We start from the raw sequence: 24,377 nt of genomic DNA, 5'->3' as shown, positions 1-24,377 counted from the left end.
ACCTTGGGGATGAAAGTCCTTTAATAGAGCAGCAATATAGAGCAGCCTGGCTCCCCAACAATAAGGAAGCAGGATATGAGCCCTGGACTGCCTATCTGTAAAATTCTTTACATTAGTTCAAAATAAATCCTTATAAACTTAAGCCACCATTATCTAGATTTCACGGATGTGTGGCTGAATAGAATTCCAACTGATTTCACCAAGTAAATAAATAAAAGACCAAATAGAAGTCAAAATGTTCCTCAGTGAATCACTCATGTCTCCTGGTCTAAAAGTAGGAGGCTGTTGTCAAGAGGTGGAACTTGACAGGAAATATTGTTTAATGAAGGGCATTAGTGTTGCTTTACCCAATAACAACTGTTAGTGCTTATTTTTCTCCCTCAGAAGAGTCAGTTATAATGTCTCTGTAGTGTTCCAAATATTTGTGTCACTGATGATGTCAGTTAAATCTGATGATTTAAGAATATGTTTATATGAAAAAGGTTTAGTCATCCCTCAAAGCAACACTTGAGAGACAAAGACACACCTGAGCAAAGTACATTGTCCTGAATAAAAGAGCAAATGAGCTGAGAGCGGCAATGAACTTCAGGCCTTTTGGAGAACTTTCTTCAGCAAGTGACTGAAGGATTTTAAATTAGTCATTTCATTCATTTCAATTCGATGAATGAAACAACTACAATGGTAACATTAACAACTAGCGTTTATTGAACAATTACTCTGTGCCTCACACTGTATTGGGCACATCATAGATAGGATCTCATTTAATCCTCTCCACATCTCTGGGAGGTATCCCACTTTTTGGATTAGGAAACTGATATTCAGAGAAATTAACTCACTTTTCCAAAGCCACAGACCTAGGGAGTAGAATTGTGAGATTCAAACCCAAGTTTGAATAACCTAAAACACTGGCGAAGCAAAATATTCATTCAAAGTGATGTTTGTGGAAATTTTTGTGTATTTTAAAGAGTGATTTTGTACACTAGTTGATAGAAGAATAGATACTTTGAAAATATTCTGTCTTCATTCAGAGTGTTGACTAAATTAGAAAACTAAAAATGTTGCCAGAGCTGGCTCTTTCCCAAATTTGGAACTATTAAATTTTGTTTGCCTTTATGTAACTCCCGATGCCTCCCCAAAGGATTTGAAGTGGAAAAGTCTGAAATGGGCGCAATTTGTCTTCAATGGCGTTGCCGCCTCCCCACCCCTTGCTGTCTGTTCCCTCCAGGACCCTCCCTTTCTAAGAATTTCATTCACTGGGAAGCAACAAACAAAGTGAAGCACGAGGTCTGTTTTTGGAGTACTTTCACTTTAACAGCCTTCAAAGAAGTGGTTCTCCAGTGACAGACATTTCAGCTAACGTCAACAGGTTTGAGAGGCATTGGGATGGGGCAGAAGGACTTCTTGCTGTCCTGTCCTGCATGTGGAGTTGTCCACTAGTAAGGCAATCCTGGCACCCACTGTGCAGGCTACAAATTCAGCCAACTGGGGTCAGCTACAGATATTTTTAAACTGAATCATAGCACTTTCAAACATCCTTTGAGGTTTATATTCAGCTCTCACATCCTCGTATCCTAGTTACTCTTATGCTCTAGCTTGGTCAGTACCACTCATTTATTAAATATGTTGGCGCCAAACTCTCACTTTTGCTTCCTCTAACCAGGTTTCCATTATCCTGAGGTGGTTCAGTGTACCCATGGATCACCCACCCTACACATTGGCCCCTTGGGAAGGTGCACCCAATCATGATTAAAATCTCAAGACTGGGAGAAAGACTGCCTGGGTTTTAATTTCTGGTCCACCATGCACTGCAAGGTCTGAATCTCTTTGAGTCTTAATTTCCAAGTCTGTAAAAAGGGGATTATGGCAGGGCTAGGTCATAGAACTATGGAGAGGATTAAATGAGATAATCTACATAAAGCGTTTAACATGGAGGCTGATACATAATAAGCATTTAACAAAATTTAGCTTCCATTATTGTGGCCCCATTTGCTAATGACTTTCCTGCCACTTCACTTTAGCTCCTCAGTACAATGGATACAACAAACTATACCATCTCTGCAACACTCACCTGAGAATATCTTGCTTCTTGAGTGCATCTTCACTTCCTTCCACCTCTTTGCTCAGGTGCTCTGACTAAAGTCACCTTAAGACTTTGTGGAGACCTCTCATCCTTAACCCTCCACTGTGTTTATGTCTTTCTGACCTGCCCTACTTTCATTTCTTTCTACAGACATAGTCTTTTTGGTCCAACACTTCTATCACCCTCTTGACAACAAGTTTAACTTCCTTGCTCTCTTGTGTTCCTCTCTTACAGGCAAAACCTGGCCATGGATTAATTTAAGTATTTGTTTTGTCACTTCTTATACCTTAATGCTTTTGCAGTAATCCACATAAAAGGTGGTGGTGGACTGAACAAAGCTAGCAGGACAGAGGATGTGCTCAAGTAAAGCCTGAACATCTTTGCAAGGCCTATGAAGCTCCCATTTACCACTTCCTCTTATTTCTTACTACTATCTTTCTTCATCCAGGGTCTCCATCCCCCCATGCTGTGTTCCACCCATTCTGAGCCATTTGTAATTCTCTGTTGCACCTAGCTTTTTCCCTCTGTTATGGACTGAATAGTTGTGTCCCACCAAAATTCATATGTTGAAGCCCTAATCCCCAGTGACTGTATTTGAATGTAGGTCCTTTACCAAAGCAATTAATGTTGTGAGGTCATAAGGGTAGGGTTTTGATCTGGTAGGATTAGTGCACATGTCAGAAGAGACAGCATAGAGCTTCTCTCTCCATGTGCAGGCACGAGGATAGGCCATGTGAGGACATAGCGAGAAGGCAGCCCTCTGAAAGCCAGGAAGAGAGCTCTCACCAGAACCCAACCAGGCTGGCACTCCTCTGATCTCAGACTTCCAGCCTCCAGAACTGTGGGAGAATAAATTTCTGGTGTTTAAGCCACTTTGTCTACAGTATTTGTTATGACAGTTTGTGCAGACTAAGACATCCTCTTCTTAATGCCAAGAGGAAAACCTATACTATTATAGCTATATTTATGCAAATGTATTGGCATTGCAGGGACACACTAATCATAGCAGCATCTTTATGTGAGAGCAACTCATTCATGCTGAGTTTAAGCCATCAGCCTCTGTTATAACATCAGTGTTTTATAGGGCCAGTGTTTCGTCACCATTTTTTCCTCATATAGAGAACCAATACATGGTTCTCTGATAGAAGAGTTTCAGTGATAAGCAGGTATGAGTATGTGTTGATCTTGACTTTTCTTCTTAATCTAAGTGGTCATCTGATAATCATGAAGACCTCAGGTTATATAGGTTGCACTTGATATCATTAGGAAATTTCTTTTATGTTTTCACTCACATTGTTAGTGTTCCTGCAGCACATAATGGTTCAGTTTTTTAAAAAACATTATAACAAAAGAAACTGGAGAAGAAAGCCCTAACATAGCATCTTCTTTTTTGTCTTTTTCTTTAAAGACTGGCACCTGAGCTAACATCTGTTGCCAATCTTCTTCTTCTTCCCTTTTTTTCCTCTTTTCCCCAAAGTCCCACAGTACATAGTTGTATATTCTAGTTGCAGGTTCCTCTGGCTGTGTTATGTGGGACGCTGCCTCAGCTTGGCTTGATGAGTGGTGCCATGTCCACATCCAGGATCCAGACCAGCGAAACCCTGGGCTGCCGAAGCAGAGCGCATGGACTTAACCACTCAGCCAAAGGACTGGCCCCAACATAGCATCTTCTTTGAGATGGATTTTAAAACTTTGAGACAAATGAATGAATTTTAAAACTTTGTCAAACACGTGATTTGCCTAAACCATTATAAATGTCGAGCTCCCCACGTTGCCCTCACTCTCCCCAACCCCACCCAAAAAGCTTAATGTTCTACTCACAAACTGAAGGTTGGATTCATACTTTTAGGGGTGGGCTAGAATTTTATAAGGGCACAAGCTTTTCAAATTCTGATTTAAACATTTTATATATCAGCAGTTGTAAACCAGTGGCCCTTAGGCCAGATTTGGCCTGTAGGTGTGGTTTTTTTGATCAGCACAGTGTTTGACAAAAATTGAGTTTGAATGCCCTTAGGTGCAGCATTCATTCTCCAGTTCACCTGAGTCTCCATCTCTGCTCGTCTCTTCCCCAGGCTCTTTCACACATTTGCATTAACTGCTCGACTCCTGAAGGCAATTGAGATTGCGACCCCTGCTCTATATTGAAATGATGTGCTTTATAAATAACTTTTTATTGAAATAAACTGTATAAAGTGCACAAATAATAAGTATATAATTTGATGAATTATCACAAAGGGAACATATCCATGTAACTATGATCACGGTGAATAAATAGAACATTACTAGTGCTAGAAGTCCTCCTGTCTTCATTTGTGCTCCCACCAAAGCAAATGCTGACACACATGGCTACAGTGATTCCAAGAAGCACAGTGAAAATTTAAATTTTTGATATATGTATACAACTGCATCAGCTTTCTTTTAGTTTGTGTTTCTCAGTTTATTATTTTTTCATCCTTTTACTTTACTATCCTTTTACTTTCCTTTTATTTTAATGTTTCTTTATCTTTATATTTAAGGTATATATCTTTTATAAGAGATTAAAGTAGACATTTTTAAATCTAGTCTGACAATCTTGTTATTTTATTTGCAGTATTTAGTCCCTTTACAATTATTGCAATTACTGATATATTTGAAGATAAATGTACAAGCTTATTTGTGTTTCCTGTTCTAATAATTGTAGTATTTTTCTCTCTCCTTTCTTAACTTCTTTTAGATTATACATAACCCATGTATACTATACATAAATTTATATATGTTTGTGTATTTTAAATATTTCATTTTACATCTCCTTTAGATTGCTGGTAATATACTTTTTTATAATTTGAAGGGTTATCCTAAAGATTTCAACACACTTCCCTGACTTTTTTTTTTTTTAGGTCCTGAAGTGTTATTGCAATAGGTACTTTAGAAATGCACGTATACCCCAAATCATTTAGTATAGGGGAAAACGCAAGTGAATGCATTCAGAGCACTTAAATAAAAATCATGAAATAGGGTCTGTTATCTGAAGTGAAAGGGACTGAGAGTAGAACAAAAAAGCTAATCAATAGAGACTGTTTGGTGTGGTTTGGAGAAAGAGGAAAGGATAGGAGTAAACTACTCTTATGGTGACTCATTACTTCAATAATAGCTTTTTAGAATTATTGGGAAGAAAACAAGAAATCTGCGAAAATTATAAAATGTTCTTTTAATCATATGGAGAAGTTTTAAATAATCAAATATTTTGAAATCAGATAGATTTTCTCTTTGGTTACTTACTAGATGGCACCTGAATTTTATAGATTTTGTTGGGTCCTTGACTTATTAGTATCTAATATAAATTAGTGCTTTTACTATATCCAAGACAATCCAAGGACTTCAAACTCTTTAACTCCCCAAGTCCCTTTTTTTGTTCCATTGCTATCATGTATATTTTTTCTTTCTGTTTTAAATTTTATATTATGAAAAATTGCAAATATATGTAAGAGTAGAGAGAATAGTATAAGAAGAATAAAGAAACTCCACTACTTATCAATTTTTTGGGGTATCTATGTATACCCAACTCTGCACTCAAATTATTTGGAAGCAAATCCAAGACATGTTTTTACGTTACCTGTAAACATGTTGTATGTATCCCTAAAAGATAAGGATTCTTTTTAAACATAAAATACACCATGAGTTAACATAACTTCCAATTCAAATTCAAGATTATGTAGAGTTTACTTAGTCTCATAATTTTCATGTGTTTTAATTCACTTTGTATTTGTTTGATTGTTTGCTTTTTAGTCCTGCTTACCTTTATGGTACTTTGTGAATCTATGGTTTGATGTCTTTCAAGAAGTTTCGGAAAATTGATGGTCACTATATCTTCAAATATTGTTTCTTCCCACTCTGTCTTATCTTGTTCTGGGAATCCTTTTCACTGTGCCCATACGTTTCTCATTTTCTTTCTGTATTTACATTCTCCATGCTTCAATTTGATTATTTTTTTATGACCTATCTTCCAGTTTAATAATTTCTCTTTAGCTATGTTTAATTTGTTACTAAACCCATCTATTGTATTTTATATTAATAGCTTTGGTTATTTTACGTATTTTACTCTTAAATTTCTGTTTGCTTATTTTCTATGACATTTAATCCTTCATCCTATCTCTCAACTTCTTAAACAGATTAGTAACAGTAGTAAACTACGTGTCTGATAACTCCAATAGCTGAACCTCTTGAGCAACTCTTTTTATTGTCTATTTTCTCCTTGTTTTTAGTCAATTATAGCCTTTTTGCATCCTCAGTTATTTGTTAAAAGTGATGAACATTATGCATGAAATATTATGGGTAATTTGATGTTATTGATGATGTTATCTTCATCCATAGAGGATTTACTTTTGTTCTTGGCAGAAGTTTGAGTAAGTGCAGAGGTAGGTCATGTTACTCCAGTTCAGGGTTTGAGCTGTATTTCAGTCTTTGTGAGGGCTGATCTATTTTCAGTTCACTCTTTTCTTTTTTAAAGATTTTATTTTTTTCCTTTTTCTCCCCAAAGCCCCCCAGTATATAGTTGTATATTCTTCGTTGTGGGTCCTTCTAGTTGTGGCATGTGGGACGCTGCCTCAGTGTGGTCTGATGAGCAGTGCCATGTCTGTACCCAGGATTCAAACCAACGAAACACTGGGCCGCCTGCAGCGGAGCGTGCAAACTTAACCACTTGGCCACAGGGCCAGCCCTATTTTCAGTTTACTCTTACTTTTAAGTTGTAGCTTTTCAGCAGTCCCAATAGAAACCATGGGGTATTTATGAAAGCCCCTACACTTTGGCAGAGCAATTTTGCCCAATCAGTCCAGTAAGGCTGACAAAAGTTCTAGTCAGCTCTTAAGCTCCCACCCTCTGCTTTTAAATCAGCTAACGTCTTAAGAGGAATAGTGGTGCCAAATATTGGACTTACATCTCAGGGTTCCCTGCTCTATGGCATCTTGGCTTCTAAAGTCTTTGCTGTCTTGGTAGCTCTGTGATACATTCTAATAAATGTTTACACTTGTCCAGATTTTCTAATTGTTGTAGGTAGGAGTATTATTCTTAAACGAACAAGTTCAAAATTTTTGAAAGCTGAAGATCACATAATATATTCTTGAACTATCATCATGTATCTTACAGTTATATACAATTCAGACTACTTTATTTTTATCCATGACATATGTAAGTACATAAGTAAGTATAAACATGAATGTGTATGTTTGTTTCTCTATTTTTGTAGCTGGCTCCAGGGTTCTTTTTTAGGGAGGAACTTCCTTTGTTAAAAAAAAATGCCTGATTTTTTTGTTCTTTTGGAAGATGTAATATCCCCAAGGTCGTGGTTTGAAAAGAATAGGAGAAAAAACTCCTTGGCATATAATAAATAGGTATTTCTAGGAGAGAGAAAGTAGAAAAATGAAAATAAGACACAAGCCTAAAGCAAGGTAAATCAAGAAATTTCTGGTGGCAGCTGAAAGTTTTGAAACTATATAATATTTAATTTTAATATATTTGCTTTGCTGTAATGCAATCTCCCTCTGTTGCCTGAAACATTTAGTAAAGTCTTTTAAACATAGAAAGTCATGTTTCTGTGGATCATTTTAAAGAAAATAAAAGGGAGCTGAATGCCTTCTTAGGGTCAGTATGGATTTAAAAAAAAAAAAAAGACTAACTAGGGAAAGTGAGATGGCCGTGAAAGAGAGCAGTTGAGTGGAGTTAGGGAGTAAGAAGCAGAAGTGATGAGTAAGAATATAAAGTCCAGAAAATCGGAACAAATCTTGGGGAGCTCATTAACATGGAATAGGGGTCTCGAATCAAATTTATATAAATCTCAAAGAATAGGATCCTTCAGTTGATAGCTGAATAACCTTAATATACATACTGAAGACTCAGATAAATATTCTCAGCTTTCTTACCAAAGGATCTGAGACCATCATGAAAGGTATATGGAGGAAATTTTCATATCTTAAATAATAACTTAGCTTTCTCGGCAAAACTTTCCTCTCCAAGAATTCTTATCTTGAAATGCTCCTGGTCTGACCTCTTGAGTTTTTCCAGAGGAAATTAACAAATAAAAAACAGACTAGGTAGAACAATCATCAGAAGTTAAGCCCAGGTCAATATGGCAGACTATGGATTTGAATAGAACACACAACTTTTCTCTTTGATAATAGATGGTAAAATTTCAGTTATTCATTTAATGATTATTTTTGACAATACTTTAAATTTCATGCTGATCTCCTTGCCATCTCTAAATTCTTACACTCTAATGGAACACATAGTTCCATAAAATGTGGGCTGCAATTGAGGAAATATAACGAAAGTAAATTATTACACCCTCATCGAGGGATTTCTCATCTTAGCGTTAGCTGGATAATCCTAATTACTCTTTACTCCTACAATCATAGCAGTGAGAAATGGGGCTCCTGCTTACAGGATAGCCTAGAGTTTTACCCATCATAAGTTGCACTTTTTAGCTCAGGTTCCTCTTACCATCTCTATGTTTCTCAAGGGTGCCTTTATTTTTCATCCTGGTCACTGTAACTCAGACAGATGGGATTTCTACACTTTGTTTGAGAAAGAAGTAGGGGAATTTCAGGCTATCAACAATGTACGGCTAAGGTTCTCTTGTAAGTTACAGTGTAATATTGTGACCCAAGACTAAATTCCCAAGAACTCTCCACTGCCATTACCGCAACTGAGAGTACAGCACAGGTTGAAATGTACCAAACAACCCTTTCTGACAGTCATCTACCATTGATTCTTGTTAGCACTTAACACTTTGAAACAATTTTTTGCATTTGCCTTACAGTCTGACCCAAATTGAACTCATGTGATTGCCATCTTGTTCCTAGAACTCAGGACACCAAGCCTGTCTCAGGCTGGACTCTCTGGGAATCCCATATGCCCACTCTCTTCTCTGGCCTGTGCAACATGACTCTCCCTGGTTATGTTATCCTTTTGAATGTGGGCCCTATCTATTTGGACTCTACCCATCTCTGTGGGTTTCTTTCTTTCACAGATCATTTTTTTAGCTTAAGAATGTATCACCATTGCCCCTCTAGGTGTGATGCATTCGCACTTTGACTGTACTGGCCATTCCCAAAATCCACATTTTGGCATCTTGATCCTGGATATTATCTCATGTCCTTATACTATGCCCAGTAGTGGTGTCACACATCACTTACATTTAAAAAGCAATGCCCACAGACTCAAATCTGCAAAACACTTGAGACTTGACATTTAGTATTGAATAAAGATAATGCTGGTCCATTTTCTGGGATATATTCCTTAAGCTCATAACATAGTATGATATACTAATACTACCTTAGTGAACTAGGGAGGCTTCTGTGTATAGAAAGCGTGAAACCTTATAGAACCCTTTCGTGGCACTGATGATGGTACTTTCAAGTCTGTGTATACTGAGTTATTTTAATAATGGAATCTTATGGATATTTAAATGTGTTAAATTTCCTGGAAGAAAAATTCAAACATGGGATTTATATCCCTATAGAATTTACTCCCACATTTGCTGATGCCTTTGGACTGATAAGATACCATTTCTAGTGGTAAAATAATTGGAAGTGAGGAGCCATAGCAATTTTACACACAGCCTCCTCCTCTCCCACCTGCGTAGTTACTTACCTGTGATGGCCAGCTGGGTCACAAAGAAGGTCATTCTCGACTTCCTCTTCCTCCTCCATATGGAGAACAGCACGATGGAGTTTCCAACAATGGTGAAAACAAAGAGGACCCACAGAGTTATCAGCTGCTCAGTCTGTAAGAAACAAAGCAACACAAAACCGGTGCCCCAGTGAGGGCCAGGGTACTTTATAGAATGCAAGGCTCAGGGTTGTTGCTGGAATGTCTTCCGCCTGTTCTCCTATCCCCATCCGTCAAAGCTCTCTCTCAAGAGAACAAAGACACAGTGGTCCTTATTTGCACTGATAGCAGTATAAATTGATGCTAACTTAAAAAACAATCTATTTGGAATATATGTCGAGACAAAAATATATATGTATATATGCCTTGACCAAGCAATTTTAAGTCCATGTGAAAGAATTCAATGTATGAATAAAGAACACTACAATCAGAAAGATGTGCATATTTATTGTAAGAAGAAATTGGAAATTGTTTAAAGATAACAGGATAGTTAAGTAAATAAGGCACTTCAATTCAGTGAACTATTGTGTAGCTATTAACGATGACAGCCGTGAAGATTATGTAGTAACATTAAAAATGCTTATAATGGTAGGTGGAGAAACATGATAAAATTGCATATTGGGTATGATTACAACGCTGCAAAATTATACACGTAGGTAAAAGACTGCAGTAGACTGAAATGTTAAGAGTGGTTATTTTAGGGTAATGTGATTATGGGTTATCTTACTCTTTTTTCCTTTGGCAGAATTTTATAATATAGCAATATTAAAGTTCCACTGAATAATGTATAGTTAGTAAAAACAAACAAACAAAAAAATCAGGAATGCTACTCATTTAATATTCCAAGTCCTTCCTAAAATTTTTTTCGTGATTCCTTCAAACAGAGCTTTTCATCTGTTTAAAGTCCATCGCCCAGAATAAGCAGAGGGCCAGGGCTCTGGGATAGACTGGACAGAGGAGCAGGGTAGGGCTGGGCCCTGAGTGAAGAGTGTGGGGCCAAGGCGATCCAGAAGTGAGCCTGAAATCAAAAGCCAAGAGGCATCAACCCAAAAGGTCTGGGAAGAATTCTGGTCAGAATGCAGAAGTCTAAGACAGAAATCTGAGAGCTGCTTCTGTTTCGAGGAGAAGATCAGAAGAGCCTGAAGAAACCCCTGTGGTGGTAAAATTGTATGTCTCAGCTTGGCCAGGCTAGAGAGCGCAGCTGTTTGACCAATGCTAGTGCAAGACGTTGCTGTGAAAATATTCTGTGGATGTGAGCAACATCTACAATCACTTGACTTTGAGTAAAGCAGATTACCCTCCATAATATGGGTGGGTCTCATCCAATGAGTTGTGAGCCTTCAGAGCAAAAACTGAGATTTCCTAGAGAAGAAGGAATTCTTCCTCAAGAATTCCTTGAGTAACATAAGAATCGTGGCTGAATTTCCAGTCTGCTGCCCCCTTTATGGATGTCAGACTTGCCAGCCGCCACAAGCACGTAAGCAATTTCCTCAAAATAAGTCCTTCTCTCTCTGCGTTCCTATATACACCTGTTGGTTCTGTTTTCTGTGCAGAACCCTGACTAATACACTCCCTGAGTGTCTGAGGCATCGGGGCAGCATTTTTTCTTAAAGTAAATTAATTTTATATTATACAATAACAGATGAATAATTCTTCTTTAGGAAGTCTAACAATTCAGATAAATCTCAATTCCCTTCATCACTCTCCATCTTGATCAACTCCCCTCTCCCAGAAGGTAAACATCATTTTGAGTACATTGTATATCCTTCCAATCCTTTGAAAAATACTTTATAAACACCCCCCCCCACACACACACACACTGACATACACACACACACATACATATCCATAGCAAATATATAGTAGTTTTTGTGTGGATATTAGTTTGATATTTACTATACTCTACACATTGTGGAACTTGCTTTTTAAGTCAGTTGGAGGAATGACTAAATAAAAGATGGTACTTTCATACTTTCAATGGAATACAATATTTCAATTAAAAGAAATGGATTAAACGTACTGGAAATACGTTGAAGACGTAGGGAAGCATATGGACTGACGGAGAAGAGGGAGCTGATAAGCGTACTGAGTCAGCCCAGATTTTCTTAGCATCTAATTCTCCCTGACCATAACATGACTGGGATTCCCTTGCATTGCCAGGTGGAAGCCTGAACCTGCTCTCTTGGGTTCCAGAGCTAGGGGCAGTGTCTCACAGTTGCTCCTCCAGCCCGTATCCTTCCAGAAGTCCAGCTGGAGCTAGCATCTCCATGAGTCCTGCACTTTATCAAGCTGATATTTAGGTTCTCCTTCTCAGATTTACAGATGGGTTCCTGAGGCCCTGGGTGGAGGTCAGGGCCTTGGAACTGCCTAGTGGTGGAAGTTGAGGAGGATGGGCATTGTGGCGGTGCTGGGGGGAGGGTGGGTACACAAGTGGAGTGGATGGACCACAGAGTTGACAATTTCTGCTACTTTGAAGGGCACAGGTGGCAGATACCTCAACTCCAGCATGCTTATGTTATCTCCCCTTTGGAGAGTGGGGTCTTTGCCCAAGACCAGGCCATGTACTTTTTCTCAAGTGCTTTTCTGAGCAGGAGGAGCGTATTCTTCTGGATGATTCATTTCTCTAGAGGTCTAGATATGGGTGGCATTGAGAAAGCATCAGGAATGGAAACTAATTATTATAAAAAGAGCTATTGTGGGTGGACTGAGGGAATGAGTTTTTCTAAGAGAATTCTCTCCTTTGAGATTGATGGACAGTTACGCCATCAGGAGCGGATCCAGCAGGGGAGGCCTTTGATGGACTAGATTGTGGTTTCTCATTCAGCAGCTGGTGTGTAGGTGGTTGGCCATAAATGAGTGGTTTGAACTTGCAGGGCCTACCTTTTAAACTTGTAGAGCAATTTGGGGACCAATGTTAGAAACTAGATGGCTTGGAATTCTCTGTCAGCAGGAGGTCTTGCTGACACTATGATGCTGATAGATCATGCAGTTGAGGGCTGGGGTGCGGGATGAGCCATCCATGTCCCCAACATAGTCCTAATATAGTCTGCCCTCAGAGAAGATGATGGTGTCCTGGAAGGTGTTTATGGTTCAGGAAAAGATGAAGGAGAGCCTAGAGCAGGTGGTGTGACAGGTGTGGGCGTGCAAAGTCCTTTCAAGCCCTGCTGAGAATGCAAATGAGAGATTTTCTAAGATTTTCTCCTGTTTCTTTCAGGAAATCTGTTTCATAGGAAGAAGCATTTCGATGCTTTTAAGTAATTTCTTTTCTTCGAATTACAGAACACTGTATTGTGTCCAGCAAATTTTCTCAGCCTGGGTGACGGTAGGGGTGGTTCATTTCCACACCTGTACTGTACCAAGTTGACCTCTGTTGAACTCTTTCAGCCTCAGATGAAGAAAGAAGGAAAAAGAATGCTTCTAATATTTCTTTGCCAGACCAGAAATACAGATCTCCGTGGGGAGTGGGGAGAGAGAAAATTCTGGAAGCAGATAATGGAGGCATGCTACTCTGCCGGTGATGGTAGGGTGTCAGGAAGGTAGTGGATACAGGGCTAGTGGATACAGCCTCCTTCCTGAGAGTCTGTCCTTACCAGCACCATCTAAGGCCCTGCCCAGTTGCCCACATTCCTTCTACTGGGAGAAAGCAGTTGGTCGCCCATCTCGGCCATCAGGTCAGCAACATTCAGTGAACTTCCCACAGAAATCTGCCACAGTCTGAGCTTTTGATCGCTTCCTGTAGTGTAATTCCCCCGGGGCCAGCCTCCCCTGCACTGATTCTCTGGGGAGACTCTTACTTCATGTGAGAGAGTAAATGAGTCAGTCTGCCCTGCCCTCAGAACGTCTAAACCTGATAGAGATTCCTCCAATTTTCCATCAACCTTCCCTATTTTCTACCTCTGACACGAGATTTTTTTCCAACTAAAATTACACTCTGAAGGCCTTTTGGATGAGAATTAGAAAGAGGACAAAAATTAATCAAGCGAATTCTGGGTAATTTTGAACTAACGTGGGTCCACGTTTTTTCCAGAATATCTCTCTCTGCATGCTCCCCTTTCTTCACTTAACCAACTGCCTGTGGTTAGTATGATTAGGTCATGTTTCCAGAAAAACAACCCGGAAGTGGGTAAATGGTCTGCTTTTTTCATGGCGAGCTGGTGATTATGCTGCTGGCACCAAAGGTCAGATTTCCAGAAATCACATTTCTCTCCAGGGGAGGAGATCTCTGGCCTCCCAGTGGGCATGGATGGGCTGTTTTCTTTGTCTTTGTACTGCACAATCCTGACCCAGGCGTCCAATCTCTTCCAAGTAAGCTTGGGGCTCAGATCTGCTCTGCTGGGAGCAGAGTGACAAACACTGCAAATCAAATATCCTGGCTAGATGTATCAGTGAGTTCAAAGTCAGGCCTCAGGAGGGCTGGCATAGCTGGTGCTGGCTTGGCTGAACCTTTATGTTAGGAGCTTGCCCAAACTGTGCCTTGGGCTGATAGACACAAGGCGCTCTGTAAATAGGTCAGGGTCTATTCTCTTTGGGATTAGATGATGGCTATGAGGTAGGCTGAGCAAATCCCATGACTTCAGGCCCCCTCATCCTGCTTGGGGGTTTTCTATTTGAAGACAATCTAACCTTATCTCACAAGCTTCAGGAAATTTCCAGATGGAGGAAATCCCCCACTGTTGCATTCTGGAGTCTTCCTAAGAGCCATGTTTGTTTATTTGTTTGTTAATTCATTCAGTATCAATTAATTGTCTACAGTGTAACGTCTTGGCATCACAAGGGAAGATAAAACATGTAGAGTGTAGGGGCCGGCCCCATGGCCTAGTGGTTAAGTTCATTGTGCTCTGCTTTGGCGGCCTAGGCCTGGTTCCTGGGGGCCAACCTACACCACCATCAGTGGCCACGCTGTGGTGGCAACCCACATACAAAATAGAGTAAGATTGGCACAGATGTTAGTTCAGGGCAAATCTTCCTCAAGTTAAAAAAAAAAAGAAAAAAATGTAGAGTGTATAAATTATACTCAGCCAAATTTAAATCCTGTTTCACCAAGTAGTACAAGGATCATTAAGTATGAAAACACTTAGTTGTAAGATCATTTATTCATAGCATTCTTACCGATGCATTCACATGCACATACACACAAATCCCAGGGTAATATGAGGATTTGGAAAATTATGACAATGGGAATTGAGGAAACAAGTTCAAAGGCATTTGAGCATCACAATCAGGTGAGCGATTTGGTAGAAAAGTGGGTGGGCTTTAAAATCAAGCTGATGTGGAGTCAGATTCTTTGCTACTTTCTAGATGTGTGATACATCAATAAGTGATAACCTCTCTGAGCCTGTTTTCTCATTGATAAAATGAAGATAAAAATAGAATCTGCCCCAGGATACTTGTGATGAATAGATATGATAATGAAAATGGAGATTTCTAGCTCAGTGCCTGATGCATAGTATACACACAATAAAAATTGGTTTATCTCTTTCCTTAGTTTCATTGACTACATATAGATTTGAGGAGTGATTTATAAATAACTCACTACCATTTCAAAATGATGCTTGAATTCATGCTTTTTGTCATATTTTCAGTTCCAGTCTATTGGAATTTCACCTGAGCCTAACAGGCACTCCACCTCTGCACCCTGGTACCCGCCAAGGGACTGATGGTGTCCCAACACCATTCTCAGAATTATTGCCGAGTATAGTTGGGGATTAAATGCCCCCTAGTGGTCGTCTGAGGAAAAATTCCAGACAGAAGTTTGCACTGAGTAGAAGTAATAGGCGAATTTGGAATTTTTAAATGGCTAAAGACTACAGTGCTTTCAACTCAGTTACATGGTTGTGGGCTCACAACTAATTGGTTTTCAACCTCAAGTTTATGAGACCAAGCGGTGACATCAGCCCTCTGCAGATCAGAAAATTACAACCTGGGATTTCGAGGGATGAATTGCTGGATTCCCTTGAAGATGCTGGTGATGTCACAGGGCTGATATCTGTGGGATATCCTGGGATATCCCATAATATCCCAAGCGCACCATGGGATATGCCTCTAGAGACAAATGGATGCCCATGAAGGCAGGCATTAGGTCTGGGTCTCCATTCCAGGCTGGCATTCTGTCATCCCCACAGAAAGTGCTTAAGAAATAGTTGTCGGATGACAAGTGCAAGGGTACTTATAAGTATCACAGAAAAGGTTACCTGAAATGGGAATTACATCAGGAAATGCATGACATTTACTTGGGTACTCTAGCTGAAATTAGACATGTCAGATTTGTCTGGAGAGGAAGACATGATTTATCCAAATTCAAGGAATAATAATCTTCTTTTCCAGTGGAGTACTGGAATCTGGAAAAAAAAAAAACAGTCTGAAGTACCTTTAACAATCATAGGGTGAATGGGAATTAATATTGTTTGAATGTGTTGCCTAGCACCTGACTGACTGAGTTTGTAATGTACAGTAGGTGTTAATAAATGTTTGTTATTGGTTGATCTTCACTTGCCACTCACCATTTGAGAAGCTTTACATACTTCTCACTTAATCATCACAACCTGACTGATGAGCTGTCACTGTCTTCAATCTTACAGGTAGGGAAATGGGACTCAGAGAACTTCTAACCTGGGCTACCTGGCTCATAAGTGATGCAGCTGAGATTCGAACACCATTTTGCTTGACTGAAAAGTCCATGCCTTGCTTACTGTAGCAGTTTTCTGCTCCAATCTGGGACCAGTTGGTGGTGAACTTGCCTCATTTACGTTCGATTTTCAAGTAGGAAACATCTTCATTTTCCTTCTGACCCAAAACTTGTCTGAACCTGGGTGTCCGGAGCTGGGTCGGTGTCAAACTGTGTTGTCCAGGACTGAGCGTAAGGTCAATGCTCAATATATGTTTGAATAGGTGGACACTGGAGCCATGTGTGGCTTCCACACAACAGTAGTCAAGAACATCACACAAGATACAGCTGCATCACGGAACTTTCTTACTCCTTACATTTTCATTGTCCATTTTATGGTTATTGTTATTTCTGCGATGTTGCAGATGAATATCGCAGACACTGGAAGGAGCAAAAATATCTTACATGCCAAGAGAGGAAATGAAGTCTCAGAAAGGTTATGATTCAGCCTCAGTTCTCAGCGAGCAGGAAAAGAAGCTGTGCTGTCCTGTCACTGAGACCCGTATGCCACCCATCATTCACGGCACCTGGGCTCTGAGGCTGCTCCAGGTCTCATTAGTCTGCTTAGGCGGGTTGGCAATATCAAAAGCTGATATCTGAAAATGTCTAATTCCATCGAGGATGAGTCACTCTGTAACCAGGGAGTGCACAATCTCAAGTGAGACCGGGAGGAACAGACTGCAAAGCTTTGGATTGCTGGAGCTGCTTAATTAGACTATGGGAATGAGATACATTAGGAGGCTCTGGAAACCCCTGGACAGGAGCCATTTCTGAAAAGTTGGGAACCTCTCATTCAGGAGTTTGTCCCAACTTCTCCCTGTGTCTTGCCCTCCCTGCTGCTTCAGAAGCACTGCCAGGGGGTTGACAACCAGTGACGGCCAACCAGGAGGCGTGCAGGTAGGACTGGGCTTGCTCAGGAGTGCCCACCTGGGCTTCTTCCCCATAGTCATCACCTCCCGATGATGCCCCTTTGGAAAATCTGCACTTTCACCACCCTCCCAGGAACTCAGCTGGGAGACACCCTTGCAAATGCAAGTGAATTATTGTCATCACAACTCTCTATCTGCACTCGCCTTTTCTAACTGTTTTACTTGGAACTATGGGAACTCTATCTTTGATTACTGAGGGTAGCCTTCATTTCTAATACTCAATTATGAAAAATATGTAAGTAGATTTTCAAATTAATTACTCTTATTAAAAAATAGGAAAATTCCATAAAGCTATATCTAAGTGTGGATGTTAATTCCAGTTTCGTATTTTTGTAAGGCTTTTCACTTCGCTTTAACAGGGGTCCAGAGCATGGATGTAGATTGCACCCTCCGACTAAGGGCTGGTGGGCCTCCCGCATGAAGAAGAGAGATGTGAAAGGATTAGGAGGTGGTGTGGCAGCCTGGTCTGCTGAGATTGACAGCAGGGCTGTGGCCCAAGATGGTCCCAAATAGTTGTGGGCTAAGAGTTATTCTGTGAATTCCCGTGTAGTATATCAGAGGGGAAGGCATTTACCCCAAGGGGAGAGCCTTGGAACAGATATGTTGGTGTAGAAATGATACTCAGTCCTGAAGTGGGAAACTGTCCTTCAAATCATGTTGTTGTGAACATGATTATGCTGGGTTGCATTCTGTATAATCAAGTTCAACAAACATTTATTGAGAATCTAGTAGCAAAGTTCAATATGCTTTGGGGAGAGAAGGCAGGCTAAGTCAAGGAGCTCAGAGTCTGATGGTGGAGGCACATATACAAACAGTAATTTTCAATGTGAGCTACCATAATAGAGATGTTGTAGAATCCCAAGTAAGGGACGTGTTGTAGAACTTGAGGAGGGGCTGGTCATGCCTGTCAAAACATGGAACTTGGAGAAATTAATATGTGAGTTGAGTCTGAAAAAATGAGTAGAAGTAGCCAAGCAAAGAAGTAGCATGCCTGGCAACAGTCTAAGTGAGGGGCGAAAACTTTCAGGTTAAAGAGGCCAGAGAGGGGCCATCCGCAAACACTAGGTGTTGTCACAGAGCAGAGAAGGGCTTCTAATGAGAAAGTGATCCTTTGTCCTGAAAAGCAACTATTTAAAAAATGGGGCAAGGACCACCCTGGGTCTTTGTCTTGAGTTAGAAGAACCTGGGATCAAAAGAGAAGACTCTTCTCCATCTGGAATCATCTCTAATTGTCTCCATGGCCTGAACTGCCTTTGCCTTACCCCTCAACACCATTATCACAGGGGACAGAATATAAATTTAGCTCCTTCAAACTGGAGCTGAACAGGAAAGTGATTCACTGCCTAATGATTATTTCTTAGCCTCCAGGACATATTGAACAACTGCATTGGCTCTTTCTACTCTGACCAGAAAGGGTTAGCTATTGGTCTGGAGTATTTTATCATTATTGCTGCAGGTCATGTTTAGTATCTAATTAACAATGTTAATTTCCCACTGCCTAGTTTTTCTCATTCCAATCAAAGTTTGGTGCATGGGACTGTATTTGCATGACTGTCTGATTTAGCTTTCTGGTTACTAGTAAATTCTCAGATTTCACCAGAAACAGAAATGTCGGAGTCCCACATTCATTTTAACGTGAGTCCCTTCTTGTGACCCATTCTTGGGTCACATGATGATCTCCAGATTAATCACAAATAGGGTGTATTGGAAGATTTGAGGCGATTAAATTTTGGGATTCCATCTGAATTCCCATAACATGCCAGAACACAGATGTTAGAAATCATCTGAAAACCCACTGGGCTCCAAGTGCAGGTAGTAATTAATATTTGTTGAACAAACAAAAGAGGCATCGACTATGTACCAAGAATGGAGATTAACACTAAAATTGCTATTTGAGCTTTGGACCACTGAAATATAGAAAACTAACATTTGGATAAATTAGGTCCAAATCTCTACAGTGTAGTAGAAACCAAAGTAATCACTATGTAATAAAAATATCAAGGAACTATTCTTCCTGATGATCCACATAATTAAAAAATATAAGCCTCTGGGAATTTTTTTCTGTTTTGGAGGCACTAATAAATGGGAAAGCGTCTGAGGAACATTGCCCCTGAGAGCCCATCTCAACTCAGACACTGATCCTTCAGTCTGTAGTTTCCAGTCTGTCTAGGACGCTCAGAATCAAGAGCTAAAAGAAACCTGGGAGAGCTAGCAAATGGAAGAGTAGAAGCAGATGGGAGGCCAGGGTATGGAGCTGATCATCTGGTAGATAAGAACAGGGAGGGGAAGGGAGCATGAGAGGGGCTCAGTACAAGGATTCCAGGGAGATGTCCTAAATTGCTTCTCTTGGGGGCTTCATTTTCTGTGCATCTAAGTTGGGTGGTTGGTCAGCAGAGTTTAAAATGCTAATGAGTTAGTGTGCACCCAATTCATACAGCTGGTCATCTGCCTTGGTTTCCATTTGTCCCTTCATTTCCTTGCCTGCATGTTCTGGTCCCTTATATGCTATCTGAGTCTTGCAAGCCACCCCTGTCCAGGGTCAGGTGCGAGTCCCTCCACTTCTCATCAGTCACTCCATGGGAGCCTATCTGTGGTCTACAGATGCAGCCACCTACCTGCCTCCAAGCATCACTCCCACCTGAGCTTCTTGGACTTTGATGGAGTTGGCCACAGCACTTTGGATCTATGCTCAGAAGCCCTGGTTCCCTAGCAGGGGCCAGATCACCAGGCCAGGTTGGTCCTCTAGCCTGAAGCTTACCTCTGTCTAATCCACCTTCCTACTGTTCTCTGTTTGACATGATGTCCAAGCACACTTTCTGGTTCAGCCCATCCCAATGAAAACAGAAAAATGATGCAAGATTGGAAAAATGGATTTTCAAAGGAATAGATAGTTCACAGGTTGCATGCCTAACCAGAAATCACTATCAATCTCATCTGGGGGTTGGAGTGGGAAAACAGTTATATGGGGAGCTATACAAGAGAGGGGGAAAAGAAATGAAATGGGAGAATCATCGCATTGCCCCCAGCAAATTCCTGAATTCTGCTGTGGCTCTGGAAATGTGTAGCCTTAATTATGTAAAGATCACATCCCTCTCCCACCCACATAGTTCATTACTACAGAGACATTGGCAGCTCCCAGACCCTTCCGCATGTGATCCTCAGGGGCCAGTACTTGTCTGGACCCTGCTCTCCCTCCATCGGCACACTTTCAGAGCCTCCTTTAAGGTTTCACTGCAGAGGAAATTGATCCTTTCATTTGTTCTCATGGAAATACAATGTGCAAAATCTATTTGAGAGGCTGCATGGTGCATTTTACATGATTATCATTACATGTTTCTGATAATAAAAGTAATATGTGCTCACCATCAAAAATTTAGTAAGATAAAAAAAAAGTACAAAGATAAAAACTTACCGTCCAAAGAGAATTTCTCACTTTCCCATTTTGTTATATTCTTTTCCATATTTTCTGCTTGAATATCTATTTAGCTTATAAAACTTGGACTATATTTACATTACATACTATATTTACATTTTATTGTGCTTTAGAAGAACCTTTGATATTGAACACGGAGCAGTGGTTGTTTTAGGTTGATAATATTCCTTAATACTCCATCCTATGGTTATGTAACAATTTTACTCTTCTATTCTCAGATACATACTGAATAAAACAGCTTAAATCTAAGATTGTGTCTGAAGTTTCTTTGACCCTTTCTTTAGAATTCTTATGGTTCAATCCTGCAAGCAGAATTACTAAATCAAAGTGCAAATACATTGTTTAGGCTTGCTGTATATTACCAAAATTCTCTCAGGAAAAGTTGGGTTTGTTGTCCCGATTTACTTCCCCACCAACAGTTTTATAGAACTGTCACATGCTTTATGTAACATTTTTCTTTAATATTACCCAATCTGATATCTCATATTATATTTTATTGTTGTTTGTATTGTTCAGACCACTAGAAAATATTTTTATATGTTCTTTTAACTCTACACTGTATCTAAAATTCTTTTTATTTTCTTTGCTCATCTTCCCTATTAGAAATATCTTCTTTTCTTCTAAAGGCTCTGGTCTTTATGTATTAAGGACTTTAATCACGTTATACTTGTCATATAATTATTATATATATTATTGACTATAATATTATACATATTTATTTTTATTGCAAATAATTTTCTCAGTTGTTTCCCTTTAAGTTTTTATTTTTAGGCTCAGAAAGTCCTTGCTCATCCCAAAATCAGTCTGATAATTATACTTTTTTTCTAGTTATTTTTAAAAAACTGAGTTCCAAATCCAACTGAAATTGGTCTTATATCTTTACATGGGATAAGAATCATCATACATCCACCCTTTTTGTTGCCACAGGGGAGGAAGACATTTCCTCTACCTGCTCTGGGTTGTTCTGGCCGGAGAATGAATTAAATTGACATGAGACAGAATAACAGGAGAAAATGAAACAAAGCTTTATAACAAGTATACATGGAAGAGGCTCAGGCAGACTGAGCAACTCAGCCAACTGGTTGAGGCTACCTGTTTAACATATCTTCAGCTACAGAGAAGGAGGACATTTGGGGTAGTGATTTGGGGCTTCAAAGGGAAAGAAGGCAACCCACATGGAAATGGAAAAGCAAGTGTTTGGTAAATAGAACTTTGATAAGAGTGGGCTTAGCAAGGATCCTCCCAGTTTACTGAACCCAAAGTTATCTATGGTGATGGCCTGTCCTGGAGACAGGCCTTTATTTTAAATTTGTTTTAGGTAGTTGGGGGGAAAGGTCGAATGTTCTTGCTGAGTCTGAGCCTTTATTGTCTTCAGCTTGAAATAATCTGCATACCACAGTGGCACATCTTGGGGAGGCCTGCCCTGCACCCCATCATTGCCAAAACAATCATCCTTTCTTACAAATTTTTACAGCTTCTTTGTAGTATTAAGTTCATATATGTACTAGGATTTTATTTTCAGGGCTAACTATTTGTTATTATTGGTCTGTTAATTATTGTACTAATTATAAAATGTTTTGCTTAATGCAGATTTATCTTTATTAATAACCAATAGGGAAAAAAAATCCCTCTTCCTCATTAGCCTTTATATTTAAATCTCTTAGCTTTTCTCGCCTGGTTTTTTTTTCAATGACTTTTTGAATGATTTTGTCAAATTAATACAGTCACATTGAAATTTTGACTAAAATTGTTTTAAACATTGTAAGATAACTTGGGAAGAATTGATATCTGATGCAGGCTTGGTGAGCCAAGGAGTTGAAAGAAAGATTTCTTGGACTCTCAAGGTCTGACGGTAGTGCTCTTTTATTCAGAGAATAGTATGAAATAGCATGGGGACAGAACCCATAGGCAGTAAGAGCTGCAGGCATGGGGACAGGACCCATAGGCAGTAAGAGCTGCAAGCATGGGGACAGGACCCATGGTCAGTAAGAGCCGCAGGCATGGGGACAGGACCCATGGGGAGTGAGAGCTGCAAACATGGGTTGAGGGTAGGGCTAAATTTAAGGCATAGGTATGTGAGTTATCTCTTTACAAGACAAAGGAAAGAATATGTAAAAAAAAAACGTCGTTAAAATGGTATCACTGCAGGTGGGGTCTGGTTATTGGGTAGTCCTACAACTTTAGATAAGAATCACATTGGATTAAGTAAATGGCTGAAGCCACCACCTTAAATACCATCTTCAGCTAAAGACAAAGGAGGCTGTTGGTGGTGGTGGGGGGTGGGGGGCGGGGAGTCAGTTACATGAGGTTACCAGACAAGCACAGTAGACACGAGCAAGATTATTATGCAGACTTAAGTCCTTGCCTTCCCCATTAAGAGTTTCTAGAGATAAGGTCATCCCCCCTTCCTCCTGGTACAGAGAGGAAGACACCCCCACAGATGGAGACTTCCTTCACAAATGCAAATGTCTCTCATCAAAGGGCAAGCAAATTCCACCCTTCAGAGTTTCCTTCCTGCCTGCAGCTTTCAAAAGTAACCAGTCCAAAATAATCCTCATCAATATCTTCACAAAATTAAATCTTCCTGTCCTGGAGCACCACGTGTTTTTTCATTTATTCAAATATTTTATATATTTCACTCATGCTTAGCATTGAGAATTAATGCTATCTTACTTTGACTAGTGTTTTCTAGTTTCTAAAGTACCCTCATATTTTCATGATCCTCCCAACAAGCTGCCCAGGAGATCTGACTCAGAAACCTAGAGACCACTGTTCTTGTCCTGACTCTGCTATTTACTGGCTGTGCGACCTTAGGAAGATCACTATCTCTCTGGGCTTCATCTGCCTAAAGATGTGGTTCTGTTAGGTTATTCTGCAGGTTCCTTAGGGAGAGAACATGACATGGCAGAGCGTTTTCTGAGCTTTCAGGGACCATTCTCCATGGAGCATCATTAGAGGTACCGAAGTAATGTCTGCAGTCAAACAAATTTGGGAAACGCAGGTTAGGCAGAACTAAACAGGTTTCTTTTCTGTAAGACTTCTCAGAGACTTAAATAGGCTAATACATCCTCTAAGCATATGATGATATATAATGTGTGCTGTTTCCAAACCTTTTTGGCCATAGTCCCCTTTTATCTGCTCAGCAACTCTCTTAATTAGAGTTCTGTGGAATATCCTTTGGGAAATTCTGATAGGATGGAAACATCGTGTGCTTTGGTACCAGATCTGGGTTCTAATCTTTGGACTATTAACTACTGTGTGAATTTATCTTCTCTGAGCCTCACTTTGCTGCTCTGTAAATCAGCATAATAATGCCTGTTTTAGAGTTAGAGGAGTTACTGTTAGGATTGCCAATATCCCCTGCCTTTCTCAGAGGGAAGATTATATTTCTCTGTTCCATTGAGACCAGATCTGACCACGAGCCTACTTTGGCCAGTGAATTGTGAGCAGAAGTGATATGTGTCATTTCTGGGCAGCAGCTATAAAAGTCAGTGCAGGGTTCACTATTCTGTTTGTCTGTCTGTCTTCTGAGTCTTATATTATGGAAGCCTGTGTTGAGATAGAGTTTCCATCAGCCTGGGTCCCTGAGTGACTACAATAAACAGAGGCCCCTTGTTAACCAATAAT

The 24,377-nt window shown here is 39.9% G+C and overlaps 1 protein-coding gene across 1 annotated transcript in view; it reads right to left on the bottom strand.

Annotated features, from left to right (window-relative positions):
* The window catches only part of NPSR1 (neuropeptide S receptor 1), a 152,750-nt gene that overhangs the window by 115,567 nt on the left and 12,806 nt on the right, over positions 1–24,377 (bottom strand). Inside the window, exon 2 of the mRNA XM_001501056.6 lies at positions 9,707–9,839. Within this exon, the coding sequence (XP_001501106.2) occupies positions 9,707–9,839 (133 nt within the window). The remainder of the gene's footprint in view (positions 1–9,706; positions 9,840–24,377) is intronic.

This window comes from Equus caballus, chromosome 4 (genome assembly GCF_041296265.1).
Source record: "Equus caballus isolate H_3958 breed thoroughbred chromosome 4, TB-T2T, whole genome shotgun sequence".
Lineage (NCBI taxonomy): Eukaryota > Metazoa > Chordata > Mammalia > Perissodactyla > Equidae > Equus > Equus caballus.
This window is presented reverse-complemented; position numbering and strand designations above follow the sequence as displayed.